General features: G+C 39.0%; 1 protein-coding gene across 1 annotated transcript in view; it reads right to left on the minus strand.

Moving 5' to 3' along the window:
• The window catches only part of LOC134660499 (GTPase-activating protein CdGAPr), a 39,582-nt gene extending 38,388 nt beyond the window's left edge, over positions 1 to 1,194 (minus strand). The window contains exon 1 of the mRNA XM_063516270.1: positions 1,078 to 1,194. Coding sequence (XP_063372340.1) covers positions 1,078 to 1,131 — 54 coding nt within the window. The 5' untranslated portion in view covers positions 1,132 to 1,194. The remainder of the gene's footprint in view (positions 1 to 1,077) is intronic.
• Positions 1,195 to 14,733: the final 13,539 nt, after the last annotated feature.

Below are 14,733 nucleotides of genomic sequence, written 5' to 3' on the forward strand. Positions count from 1 at the left end.
GAAATTATTCATTAAATCATTCATGAGCAGCAATAATAATATGACTAACACAAAGTTTATACAACAGCACAAACCACAAAAACTGGCTGTATTTACAAATCACAAGACTTGAAACATGCAAAATAATCATTAAAAAAACTTTTAGTCTTCAAGCAAACTGGACTCATAGATACAAACAGCAACACTCTTAACTGTCCATCAGTGGACCTTATGCCTTTTGTAATAAGGTCCCCCGATAGACAGTTAACAGTGTGGGTGATGGTACTAAGTTAAGGAGAATCACATTTAGTGTGTAGTGCCTGAGTGTGAGAGTGTAGTAAGTGTAAGGCCTGAGTGGACGCTCGAAGCGGAGCGTTCGCGGCGGCGCGTGCAGCGTGGCTGTGGGCTCACGCGTGATGTGAGCAGCGTGCACTAAGGCCGCTCCTATACGATTGCATTTGTTTAACATGCACGCCGCACGCCCCGCCCCGCCCCGTTGCACGGCCAACTCGAGCGTCCACTTAGGCCTTACACTTAGGATTTAAAAAATAAATCAGGATCTTTATATTGACCATACACATAATCTGACTTCATCAATGTAACATTTCATTATTTGCAATAAAAATATAGTATTTTTTTTAAACAGGTCAATGTGGACAAGACTTGAAATTTTTGGTGGAAAAGACCATCTTAGGGAAAGAATTCTCGTAATTGTACAATTACGTCACTCACATCTCTATTGTGAAGGCGTTAGAGTGTGTGTTCAGATATTGTGAACACCTTGGCCGCTCCGATATATCTGATGGTGACTATACATAGTCATACCTGATAGACAGTCTTCACCACATTGATCTTAACATTTCAAGTGGTTTTACATTTCCATAAGAAAAATTTGTGTATGATCTGGGGCCCGTTTCTCAAAAGCTTGTAACTTGTAACACAAGCGGATGTCACTTTTTGTCAGCTGTTAGAAAGGGACTTCCACTTGTATTACAAGTTACTTTTGAGAAACGTGCCTCTTTTCCATTGTTAATGGACATAAAAAAACAAGGGAGTATAATATACAACATACAAGCAACACCAACAGCTACGGCTCACATTCTGTCCGCACAGGTACCAGCTCTCCGAGCAAACCCCGAACACACGCCTCATATCCTCCAGATCATATTTAAATATGTACACTTTAATATTTATCTACACGTCAAAACTCTACTCGTATTCGCGCTATTATGAATGTGTGGATTGAAGTGAAAAAATAGTCTATGGAAGCCTTAATGCAGAACTCACAGCCGCGTTCACGTTTACACTGATTTTGAAGTTGGGTTGTGTTTATTTTCACTATTTTTGGCACTAAAGTAGGACAATTTTGTACTTCAAGTTGGCACGGCAAAAATCGAAAGCTTGATCGACGTTCTCGTTTGTTTACGCTTCGGTAAGCGCACGGAACTGTTTCAAACTGTTATAAATGCTAAAAAACGCTTACGAAAGATCGTTTCGGCACAAAAAACATTATTTAACGTTAAACTGGGGTACAAAACAAAAATAGAAACCAGAGTTTATACACGGCACATATTGTAACACCAAACATTGCGCTTTTTAAGCGACTGCGGCGACCGTCGCGGGTTAATTAACAGTTTTATTAATTAAGCGACGCTATTATTTCGTTTTTTAAGCGTTTTATCGGAAAATAAACGCATAATCGCAAATCAAGCAGTATAATTCGATTTGACAGCGCCCTGCCTCCCGCCCCGCATACTGCGGTCGATTACAGTGTTGCAGACGCGGAGAATTTACCCCACAATGGGGTAATTTTAATTGCTTACTTCTTTTAACTTTCGTATTTTTTTCCTACTATTTATAAATTCGAAAGTAACTCTGTCTGTCTGTTACATCTTCGCGCTTAAACAAGTGAACCTAGATGAAATTTGGTATGAGGATAGTTTGAACTTTTGAAGCCCGGGGAAGGAAAGGGCAGTTTTTATCAATCATCATCATAATTATTCGACGCAGACGACGTCGCGGACAGAAGCTAGTTGTTCAGTTCAGCCGTGTTTGGTAATAAGGTTGTGGTCAGTCATTTCCTTCACTGTATTTAAAAGACTGCAAGTTAAAAAAAAACATGAAAGGTATCCTAAATCACCTAATTCATACAGAAATTTTAACAGAAAAAAAATTGCAAGCAAGAGTCAAATAAATTTTACTTATTTTATCAATTATTTTTTTTTTTTGCGCCTAGGTGAATTAAGTTATATTAACTAAGAAACAAACGAAACTATAGATGGTAAAGCATATCTTGTCAGTAGAAAAAGGCGCGAAATTCAAATTTTCTATGGGACGATATGAACGATATCCCTTCGCGCCTACAGTTTTCAAATATGCCGCCTTTTCTACTGACAAGATCTGCTTGACCAGCTATTTGTTTTATGTTTTGTACTAGAATTACTGTGTTTTTACGCATTCGTAAACTTATAGTAGGTATTATGACAAGTTCGTTTCTATTATTAACAATTTATAGATTTATAAGTGACAAATGACGAACGTTAAATGTAGATTGAATAACATTAAATGTTTTTAAACCAGTTCCAATAGAAGCATTAGTTCGTATACAAAACATTGACTTCCTCTAGAAATAATACCCGGATTAGTCATTGTCGGCACATTGATTAAAAATATAATTAGGGGAAATGACGCACCGTATCAAACATTGCTAACCAAGTAAACAAAAAATAGATTAAATAACATTCATCTCCTAAATGTGTACAATCTAGTGTTGTATTAAAATACTAGTCTTGAATACTTTCGAAACCAATAAGACTCGAAACCTTGACGATTCAAGCTTTCAAGACTCGAGTGTTGAAGGTTTGACCTGAAAGAACGTTCAGAACCTTAACGACTTAAGTTAACAGCTATTTTTGAGCAAGGGTTATTTTAAACGTAAAACTTCTACGAAATTATGATGTTATATCAGAACTCGGGCCCTGGAAAGCTCAAGCTTTTTGAGGTCTTTGAAAGCTCAAGTGCTCTGAGGTAGGGCTTCCAATACCGGGATCCCGGTATTTCGGGATCCCGGGATCCCGTCTTATTAAACGCATTTTTCAATACCGGTATTTTTAAAGGCAATACCGGGGTCCCGGTATTTTAAAAAATGAGGGAAATGCGCAGTATAAACCCTTTAAATCCATTATATTCGGCTGTATCAAAAAGCTTACTAAACATCAGATGCATCTAGAGTTAGACCAAGAAAAGTCTGCAACGATTTTGATAGCACGCGCAGTGCAAATGTAATATTAAACGTCAAACTTCTATGAAATTATGACGTACAAATAACACTTGCACTGCGTACTGCGTACTGCGTATGCTATCAAAATCGTTGCAGACTTTACTTGGTCTAACTCTAACTGGTCTCTAGCCTGCATTTTATTATTGAAACAAGATCGTTGCCTAATGCGTCAGATAAATATTTGGTGGTTGGTGGTGGATGAATCCTGAAGGTATGTGAGTGATGAATATGATGATCTTCTTCTTTGGCCAACCCTCTTCCCAGCTCATCTGGGGTCGGGTCTCCTTGTACGTTTGCGCCAGAGAGCTCTGTTCTGGGTTGTCTGCGTATCTAGGCTGTCCTGGTTCATCTCTTTTTGTACTTTGGTCCACCAAGTAGCGGGGGGTCTACCTCGTCCTCTGGATCGGTTGGGTATGTTCAGGACCTTTTTGACTACATAGTCATCCTCTCGCCTGGAAATGTGTCCGAACCAGCGCAGTCGGCTTTCCTTGATTTTTTCCGCTATTGGGGCTACTTTAAACGATCCCCTCACGTGTTCGTTGCGGACCCTGTCCAGACGTGTCACACCACCTGCCCATCTAAGCATCTTCATTTCGCTCGTATGTAGTTGTTGCTCGTGTACTGCTTTAGTAGTCCAGCATTCAGCTCCGTACATTAATGCAGGTCTCACTACTGTCTTATAGAGCTTTCCCTTTGTTCTAATGGGCATTTTGGGATCACAGAGAGTTCCGGAGATTGATCTCCATTTAAGCCATGCCGTATTTATGCGGTTGTTTACATCTCTATCGATGTTGGCATCTGGTGTGATTGTAGAACCCAGGTATTTGAAGCTGTCTACTTTAGGTAATGGTGCGTCATCGAGGCATATGGTGCAACCTACATTCTCTGTACCACCGTAGTTACACTCCATGAATTCCGTCTTGGTTCTGCTGATTCGAAGACCGTGGCTTTCAATTCGTGCTACCCATGTGTCGAAAGTTTCTTGCAGGGCAGTTGCACTTCTGCTTAGTAGCACAATGTCGTCTGCGTACAGCATGCACCATGGGGTGGGCCCTTGTATTTCACGTGTAATAAAGTCCATGCAGAGATTAAATAGCAAGGGGCTAAGCGCTGACCCTTGGTGGACTCCTACCTCTACTTTAAATGGGTCGCTGATCCCTGCAGGGCTCTTGACGCAGGTGGTAGTGTCGTGATACATGTCCTGTACCAGAGCTACGTAGCCTTCGGGTATATTCTGCGCTCTCATAGCCTGCCAGACTAGTTTCCGAGGTACGCGATCAAATGCCTTTTCCAGGTCTATGAATAGTAAGAACAGGTTGTCTTTGTTTGCGCGGTGTTTTTCCATTACTATTCGGATGGTTTGTATAGCTTCGATCGTACTTTTACCTGGAATAAAGCCGAATTGATTTTCTGAGATGTCAGATAAAGCCATTATTCGGGCCGCGATTATTCTCTCCCATATCTTTAGAGTGTGCGATGTCAGCTTTATCCCTCTGTAGTTTCCGCATTGGGCTATATCTCCCTTGTTTTTATAAATAGGGCATAGAGTACTTTTTCGCCATGATTCGGGAATCTTACACTCTATTAGGATATTATTGAAGAGTTTTGTAAGCCAGGGTAACGCAGCATCACTCATTTTCTTCCACACGTCTGCTGGAATTAGATCAGGGCCAGCAGTCTTACGGTATTTTATTTTAGAGACTGCTTTTCTGGTTTCCTCGAGAGATATAAGATTTACACGGCCTTTGGTCGCTCTAACAGTGGTCCTGGATTCACTCGGGTACTCTTCGTTCATAAGCTGTTCAAAGTACTCCTTCCATCTTTTGGTAATATCTCTATTTGATGTTAAAAGGGTGCCTTGGGTGTTTCTTATGTATTTATTTAATTTTGTATCTAGGGTCGCCCTATGCCTTTGTCGGGCGATCTTGTATATAGTGGCCTCGTTTTCTGCTTTTTCCAGTCTCTCGTAGAAGTTTTTGTTTGCAACTGCTCTAGATTGGGCGACTGCGGTCCTCACTATCTTTTTAAATGTGATATACTTTTCGCGATCTTCTTCAGAGCTCGATTTTTGCCAGGTTTTGAAAGCTTCTCTTTTGCATTTGATTAGTTCTTTTACGCTCCCATTCCACCATGAGCAGTCTTTGTTGGATTGTAGTGGACCTCTAGATACACCCAGGATCGTTTTAGCCTTATCTATGCAGACCGTCTCAAAATCAGCCCACATTTTCTGCAATGATTTTTCAATTTTAAGGTCCTCCTCAAGATAAGATATAAGTTGTTCGCACAAAACGTCACCCCTTGGCCCGTGTAATTCATGCCATTTTATTCGTTCAGTTCTGTCTACGTGGGGTTTTAGAGGTTTTGGTAGAATCAGAATGGAGACTAAGAGCCTGTGTTGTGATGTGAGAGCGTTACCCGGGATCACTTTGCAGTCCCTATACAGTTTATACAGGTTCTCATTTGCCAGGATGTAGTCCACCTGGGTTTTATGATTTCCACTTTTGTACGTTATTAAATGTTCCTCTTTCTTAACAAAGTAGGTGTTAATGATTCTAAGATTATATTTAGTAGCAAAGTTGATAATTTCTATCCCCTGTTGGTTTTCCTTTCCGTATCCATATCCCCCATGGGCGTTTGTGTTTGTATCGCATTTCCTGCCGACATGGCCATTTAAGTCCCCTCCGATATGTATATATTCCGCCACCGGTATATTTTGCATTACCTCATCGAAGTCTTCCCAGAAATTTCGTTTTTCCTGCTCGGTGCATCCAGATTGTGGCGCATATGGCGAGATGATATTGAGTGGTGGTTGATTGTCCATCGCTAATTTTACTGCTATAAGCCGGTCGCTTTTCCTCTCTACATTGATTATCCTCTGTTTTAGGTCTTTGTCGAGGATAATACCCACTCCATTTCTCTTATTAGTGGTACCATGGTAGAGTAGTTGGTAATCATTTCCGATGTTTCTGGATTTAGACCCCTTCCATTTGGTTTCTTGGACGCAGCATACATTTATTTCCCTAGCACTGAGAATGTCACTGAGCTCATTGCTGCGTCCAGTCATACTGCCGAGATTCCAGGTTGCCATTCTGAGCTTATAAGTATTGGTAGATTGCGAACGCGAGTTTTTGTCAATTTCGTCGCTTGGGGGGGACGCCCTAGCATTTTTAGCTCTAGTTATCCTCGGTGTCGCATCTACGTCGCTTCCGGGGGACGCCCTAGTATTTATATCGCTCTTATCAGTTATTCGTATTGCCATTGTACAAGGAGGTGGAGATTTTGGCTTACTGTTTTACGGCCGGTTGCCACCTGACGCCAAGGTTGTCCCTCTCCTGGAGAAGTATGGGCGCCGCCGTTGGCTCTGCTAGAGCTCTTCCGCCGCCTACCCTTCTGTACACCCCACCCAAGACGTACAGCACTGATAGCAGCCTCTACTCCAATCATTTCAGAGAAGCCTGCTGTCAGGGGTTTGTTAACGGAGTGTCCATCTCCGGCCTGTCGGTCCGCGAGGGCTATTTTATTTCACCCTTACCCTCCAGGGGCTGCGTGAGTAGCCCCTGGCGAGCGTTCCCCTATCCGCCACCTGGGGACGCGTTCTCTAGGAGTGAGGCTCCCCCGAGAAGATGATAGTGACATTAAATAAAACGAAAGAGCAATGATAACTGTAATAATGGCAAACCAATTTTGACCGGGATCCCGGTATTGATGAAGACAGTTTCGGTATTAATACCGGTATTGTGAGAAGTCCGGTATTTGGAAGCCCTACTCTTTTTGCTTTAAGCTTTGAGCTTTAAGCGAGCTTCAACAATCAGATTCAGTAATTTTCTTAAATCTATATTCACGAGATCCATGACTGTTTTAAATTTAAAACCACTTATATTTTATAAATTTTATATTTCACTCCTGACAACTAGTGTCGTGAATAACGCTCATTTCGAGGCTTAAAGACTCAAACCCTTAAGTAAGACTCTCGAGGCTTAACGCCTCAAAGGCGGCAAAGACGACTTCTTACATCCATCCATACGCGTAAAATAGATAAATACAATTCTCAAATATAGTCGAGTCTGCAAGACTTACGAGTCTTAATGGCTCGAGTCTTTAAGCGTTACTCACAACACTGCTGACAACATTATCTCATGAGAAACAGCAGACAGTACAAAAATAACTGAAGTCCGCGGCAAAACCTGGAACTAATCCCATAATCCTACTTTACACGACAGTAGCGCCACTGTCTTTATAAAAGATAACTTTGCGAATCTAATCCAGTTTCAATTGACGGATTACTTACGCAAGCTCTCTTTTGATTCAAATGTGATTTTGGAAAATGAACTTTTAGTTGTTTCCATAAAGCACAAATTTGAACAACAAATATGAATAGACATCGGCACTGAGATCCCGTCAATTTCCGTTTAGAAAAAGTTTTAATACCAAATTAGACTATCATAGTTGAATTTATCGTCCTGTATAAAGGTTGCAATTCGTTTGCACCGACTGTATATTAATAAGGAAGTAATACATATCTGTCATCGATTGATATTATGCAAAGTTTAATGTTTATTTACATCTATTTTCGGGAGTACGCCAGTTGCTAGTTATACTATTTTATTACATAGTTTATTGAAATGAAGTACATAGATGAAAGTAGTTATATTTGGTGTAGATTTCGTAAGATATGACGGGTAATTGATATTATTTTACGTAACGATTCAACGATTGGGCATTTCCTGATCTATAAGAGATGTACACGCGTGAATGCACATTAAAATTATGTAAATATAAAAAGCTTTCGATAAAACAAAATTGTCTACTTATACATAAATCTTATTTAAAACTTCATAAAGTCTACCAAACGGTCAGTCAGTCGTGTCGCTGTTAGTGCCTACATACATACATAATATGTACATATTAACATAAGAGTAAGTCCTAAAACAACAGGACACGACAGAAACAAAACAAACACGTACGCCATCTGCCGCCCATGCGGTGTGACCAAGTGTGACGCAACCAAACCATGGAAAGATATTTTTTTTACTAAGCGTTGCGTGTCTACTTTATTCTCTTTGGTTGCGAGGAAGTGCACGGCCCATTTGACAGTAAGCGGTCACTGTTGTTGGCGGTTTCTTTAAACGCTTGCTGAGGTAAGTATTTCACTGCGGCTTTGATATGATTTTACAATCAGCATTTTTTTATCTTGAGATTTGTACTAAAAACAGTAGGTAGACATTCAAAAACTATTTCACTTTAAAATAAAATTGTATCTTAATAGATACCTGCCTAATGGCCTAATGGCCCAAGATACACTTGTAAGTTTTACTTACGTAAGTAGGGACACAGCTATACTACAGAATGAGAGATGAATATCATTATCTCATTCTAACAAATAGCTTTGTCCCTACTTACGTAAGTAAAATTTACACAAGTGTATCTCGGGCCTTATAATGAACCGTTAGCTTAGGGTTCCTATTCTATGATTATTTTTTAAATAAAATTGTGATTATGAAAAGTCACAGCGTGACTCAGCTGCCAAAATGACGTTGTCATTGTACTCACTGATCGTGTAGATATAACTGTTGGATAACGGTTAGAGTGGCAATCAGTTTTAAATAGCTAAATAATAAAGATCGTTAAAAAAAACCTTATTTAATTACGTAAATCGTTACGTGATTTATAAGGATTTATTTTTAATTCTTAGTCAGATTGTATGACAGTGACAGTACCTAATTACGTAAAAAAATCGGGACTTTAGAAATTTGTAACTGGTAACCCTAATTATTGAAATTTATGATTAAGACTGAAGAACTAGAATCCGTGGTCATGAAATAAATAAAAAAACTTTTCCAACGTTTTTGAAACTTTTCTCGACTCAACTTTCCCAGCACCAGACACCGAGGTTGCCGAAAGGGCACCCTGATACTAGTACCCGAATTTTTCGCCACCAACCGATTTATAGCCATGGAATTTGGCCGAGTCCCAATTATGAGAATCATAAATAAAATTGATATATATGATCATAAAATAAGTTTTTGGCAAAAATTACATTTTTGGTACAAACTTTTATCACTGACTGTACTTTTCTTACGACAGACAACTAATACTCATCGAGACAATTCTAAAAACCCCTAACACAATTAGGTTGCGTTGTTTCATCACAGAGTTCCTATGGCCACCTCCTGTCTCCATCATCAGATCAGTTCGACAGTACCATATTATTGTATTGTCATCAGAACTACATACAGCTGCCAATTTTCATGACGCTACGATCCTTGGAACATGGTTAAATTAGTTACCTTAGATTCCATTACATAGTTACACACAGGTCGACCTAATAAAAGCTTGTTAATAACCGGCTATAGGCAGGCTATAGGCTAAGAGGCTGCCAAAACGTCATGATACTCATGATTTGTTAATTCAGTGCCGAAAACCCAACTATCGGGTATTTTATGATTTCGTTCCCAGGCCGGACGACCCGATAGTCGGGATCGTGGTATTCGTGGTACTACAGCTTTATATGAAGAAATTGTGACAAATTTGTGGCCTGGCGCGGATGTCTTGTTTGGCTGGATGGCAATGAATGTGTTAAGAACATAATCACACAATTCACTCCGCTCTTGTACAACAGGCTCATGAATAATACACGATTAAATCTGTTCAAGTCATTATCGCGAACTAAGAAATACCAATGACAAATTACTACTTGAGATGACTCATACAATTTGCCACTAACTACTTAATAAATGTGTAAGGTAATAAACACACACGCAAAGATATAATCATGTATGATAACTGAGCCCGTACCATGAGTCACTGACAGTGTCAACTCAAAACTGACATATACAGGGAGAACGTTGACATATATATACCTACGTTTCAACGTTTCTATGGAGAACATAATTTACTTCGTTTACATCTCGCTCGCACTAATATGAGAGTACGAGCGAGATGCATAGAAAGCAAATTACGTTCTCAGCGTTTATGTCAGTGCCAAAACTAGTGGTAGCCACACTGGTATGACAACGGGCAAGAGCGAGTAGGATTATACCAACTCGCTTTCATATTTGTAGATAATGCTGAGCCAAAACTTAACATGAAACAACTGGTAGAGAATGCCTTAAGGCATTAAGTCCACCATTTGTATCTTCATGTATTGTGCAATAAAGATGAAATTGTGTGATTTTACCTAAATATTCAGCCTGCGAATCTGGGGGCACGGCAGTGTCCCCGCCAAGTCGAGCAAAACACAGAGGCACGACCGTACCATCCTTTTCTCGAAGCCATTCAGGCCATTTTCAACGTCCTGTAATTTTGTGATGGCTAAAGCTAGATCCCTGAATTTTTTGTGACATATTGAGCATAACATGATTTAGATATATTCTCTATTACATTTCATTTGAGCTTGTAGTTTTAAATTAACTGCTCACCGAATAATAATGAAGCAACAGTCATTATTTATGTATGTACTTATTTATACTAACAACAACACTCCAAAATCACCATTATTAGACCTTATGCCTTGGGAATAAGGTTTACAAATGGTTAATTTAAACGGACGATGAGATAAGGCGTATAACGTGATGGCTACAAAAAAAGTCGCGCAGTTATAAGACTTATAAGATCCGTTATGTACTTATTTATCTATAACTGTGTCTATTGAAAAGACTCATTTTTGTAGAATGATAGTGGCAAATTGACTTGACGACCGGTCTGGCCTAGTGGGTAGTGACCCTGCCTGCTAAGCCGATGGTCCTGGGTTCGAATCCCGGTAAGGGCATTTATTTGTGTGATGAACACTAATATTTGTTCCGGAGTCATGGATATTTTCTATGTATATAAGTATGTATTTTTATCTATATAAGTATGTATATCGTCGCCTAGTACCCATAGTACAAGCTTTGCTTAGTTTGGGGCTAGGTTGATCTGTGTAAGATGGCCCCCAATATTTATATTTATTTTATTTAAATAAGTATGTCTTACCAGGGGCCTATACAGGGTGGAAGGGAAGTGTATTTTTGAAAAATCTTTGAATGCAGTTTCGTTTTGTTTCTTTTCGAAAATAAAGGAATGTTTCTTTTAAGTGAAATATTTAGAGTACTTTCCCTCCATTGTATTCGAAAATTCCAACCTGTATATAAAGATACAAGTTATAAATATATCTATAGTGGCAACATATAGTCATTAGTATTGCCAGTTTACAGAGTTTACATCTGTAAATTCTGTAATTATGGACATGTTTGTGATGAAGTTAAAAAACCACAGATTAAAACGCTTACAACTTTGAATACAAAAAAAGTCTATAGTCCGTAGTTTGTTTCTATGGATTTGATTTTCAATATGGCGGTTTGTTTACTTTACACAGTTAGCAAGTTCCATAATAACACTTTATATAAATAAGCTTATAGGTGCACTGTAAAAGTGTTAAAATACGTATTTGTCGCCATCAGATATATCGTAGCGGCCAAGGTGCTCACAAATATCTGAACACGCCTCTATTGTCAAGGCTTTAGAGTGCGTGTTCAGATATTTTTGAGCGCCTCGACCGCTCTGATCTGATGGCGACTGTACAATAAGAGATTGTTAAACCCTTTCACGGCAGTTTTGTAGTAATTGTGCGAATGTCAGACAATAGCTTCCGTTTGTATGTGTGTCTGTGTATAACTGACATAACTGGCTTCACGGTCGATCGCGGTGTTTTTATATGTACTTTTTATACTATCGCCAGTCCATTGTCTTTGGGGTTCCGTAGTAGAATAGAATAGTTTTTTATTCGTAAACACACATACACTAGACATAAATGTAATTTAATTACATAAAAAGAACATAGTGAAAATAAAGTGTCACGAAATGGCCCCATTTCAGCATCTTGCTGGCGACTTCCAGCGCTAATCTTCTGATGAGACCATCAAGCGAGAAATAATCACGGAAGGTTACAGACAAAGAGAAAGAAACGTAAAGGAAAGAAACATAATATAAGCCTTTAAATAAATTACACACAGTTTACACAAAATACAGTTAGCAACAGAGTTTGCTAAGCGGGCGAGGTGTTCAAAATGATCTTGACGCGACTTTATTATAATTATTATACTCTGAAATAGATGTCATATATTAAAGAAAAAGTGAGTCAGTTTATAATTTATATACAGGTTGGATTTTCTTATTGGGTCAGTCAGGGCAGCTACAAGATCCCGCGTGTTGTTGAGTTTGCCAAATGATGACCTTAATTTCTTGCAACCTGTATGTTTTTTCCAAAATCTGCAGCCAATCTTCATTAATTTTAAATTGAGGGAAGGTCTTCTAAGATAATTTTCGCGTAGCAGCACGGGATCTAGTAGCTCCTCTCACTGACCCAATAAGAAAATCCACCCTGTATAGTAATGTGACTAATTAAAAACACAAATCAAAATATTTAATAAAATAATTTGATTTGTTCCCAAAGTTGTGCGACTTTTTTGTTACGAGAATAAAAGCGTGTCAAGGTAATTTTGAACACCTCGCCCGCTTAGCAGCTTCTGCAACACGGACCCCTAAGCTATGAAAAACGATTCGCCATGCACTACCGATTACGAGTATTACGCGCTATGACGGCAACTTGAGCGTATCATTTGCTTTTCTACAGATCAATAGAGTGTATATTCATTGTTTCAATTGTTATAACATCTTCAGAGGGGCTACCGCGAAAACCGAAATTCGCAAATTGCGGGGATCTTTCTCTGTCACACTAATTACGCCCTCATTGGAGTAAAAGAGCGCTTATATAACCCGGCAACCTTCAAATCAAGGGTGAACAGGCACCTTCTGGGCAGACTCGCTCCATCGTAGGCCACGTCTTCGCCTCGGCTAGTCTGTGGCCATGAGTAAGCCGATTTATAATATTTAAAAACAAAACCATTCAGAGAGATAGCAAGTAAACAGTTTTCAAGTAATCAGCAGCAGAAGTTGCTAAACGGGCGAGGTATTCAAAATTACCTTGACACGCTCTTATTATCTTAACAATAAAGTCGCGTCAAGATCATTATGAACAGCTGGCCCGCTTAGCAACAATAGCAACTTCTGCTGCTGACTGTATGACCTGTCTATTGCTACCGTATCTGTCAAGAACACAGTTCCCAGCACCATCAAAACTACATCCAGTTCCACGCAACTTTCTTCTCAATTTACTAGCCATTCGACATAATAATACATATATCATGTCCGTTCGATAATCCAGTATCAGTACTACCCATTTAAAACTTTATTTCAAGGCCATAAAGTCCACAAGCGGTCAAGATTGCTAATGTAATGCAATGAACTGGATATAACCCTTATTACACACACATAAAGACTATCATCGATCAATTAAGCTTTCTTTTAATACAGCAGCGAACTGGCTGAATTTACGCCTGCCTTATGATATAGGTACAAATAGCAACACTCTTAACTGTCCATCAGTGGACCTTATGTTTTTTGTAATAAGGTTTACGAACAGTTAACAGTGTGGGCGATGGTGCAGTATCTCACGACCGGTTGGTCGTCTGCTTTCTAAACCGGACTGTGACGTGCGGTGTGCGGTAGGCGGCAACCCGAAAATTACTACAGTGGAATCCGTTTATTATGACTCCGCTTAATACTGACCAACCGCTTACTATGACGTAATTATACTGTGCGAAGTTTGGTTTTCATAGAAAATTCTTTGTGACAAATTCGGATAAGATGACTTCGCTTATAGTGACAAATCGTTTACTATGACCTAAAATCCTATTTCCATGAAATAATGTCCGGTTATAATGACACATTGGCTGGTTTTCGTGGCCGTCACCACGTCTTTCCCTGCGAGGACGATTGGTATGTTCGTGGTGTGTAAAGTATTTTAGTTTTGGTCCTCAGTAACAAGTTGATATTTGTTACAAGTTTAATAAAAATAAAGGAATTTGAGATTAATTCGGAAAACTTAACAAAAATAAAAAGTTGTACAACTATGCTTTATATGACATCCGCTTAGTATGACGTGTTTGTCTCTTCCCTTCGATGTCATTATAAGCGGATTCTACTGTATGTATAAGGGCTAGTGTTGCTGGTATTGTACGTAACCTATACAAAAGAAGAGACGCGTTTCATATAGATTTTCGTCATGTATTGACCAGCCTGCTCACATCTCTATTTCACTCGTATAATAGGGACGATGATACATGTTGAATTTTATAACAAATCTAGTAAAATAGATAGCAAATGAGCAATTAATATCAGTGAGTTAATATGTGTATAGTAAATAGTTGGTCAATACACAAATTGGCAGTAAACAAGAACAAAAAAACTATACTCGTCCTTTTCTTTTGAGTGCTAGTACTAGTGTAATGTAAGACAAAGCTAGTATGATTCTCACTGTCTATGTTTGAAATGAGACAGTCCTTTGACAAACTATATATACGTTATCCTACATAGTGCATACCTACTACAGCAATATAATTTTAGTGTAAAATACCTGATATAAGAAAGGTACAATA

This window comes from Cydia amplana, chromosome 27 (assembly GCF_948474715.1).
Source record: "Cydia amplana chromosome 27, ilCydAmpl1.1, whole genome shotgun sequence".
Lineage (NCBI taxonomy): Eukaryota > Metazoa > Arthropoda > Insecta > Lepidoptera > Tortricidae > Cydia > Cydia amplana.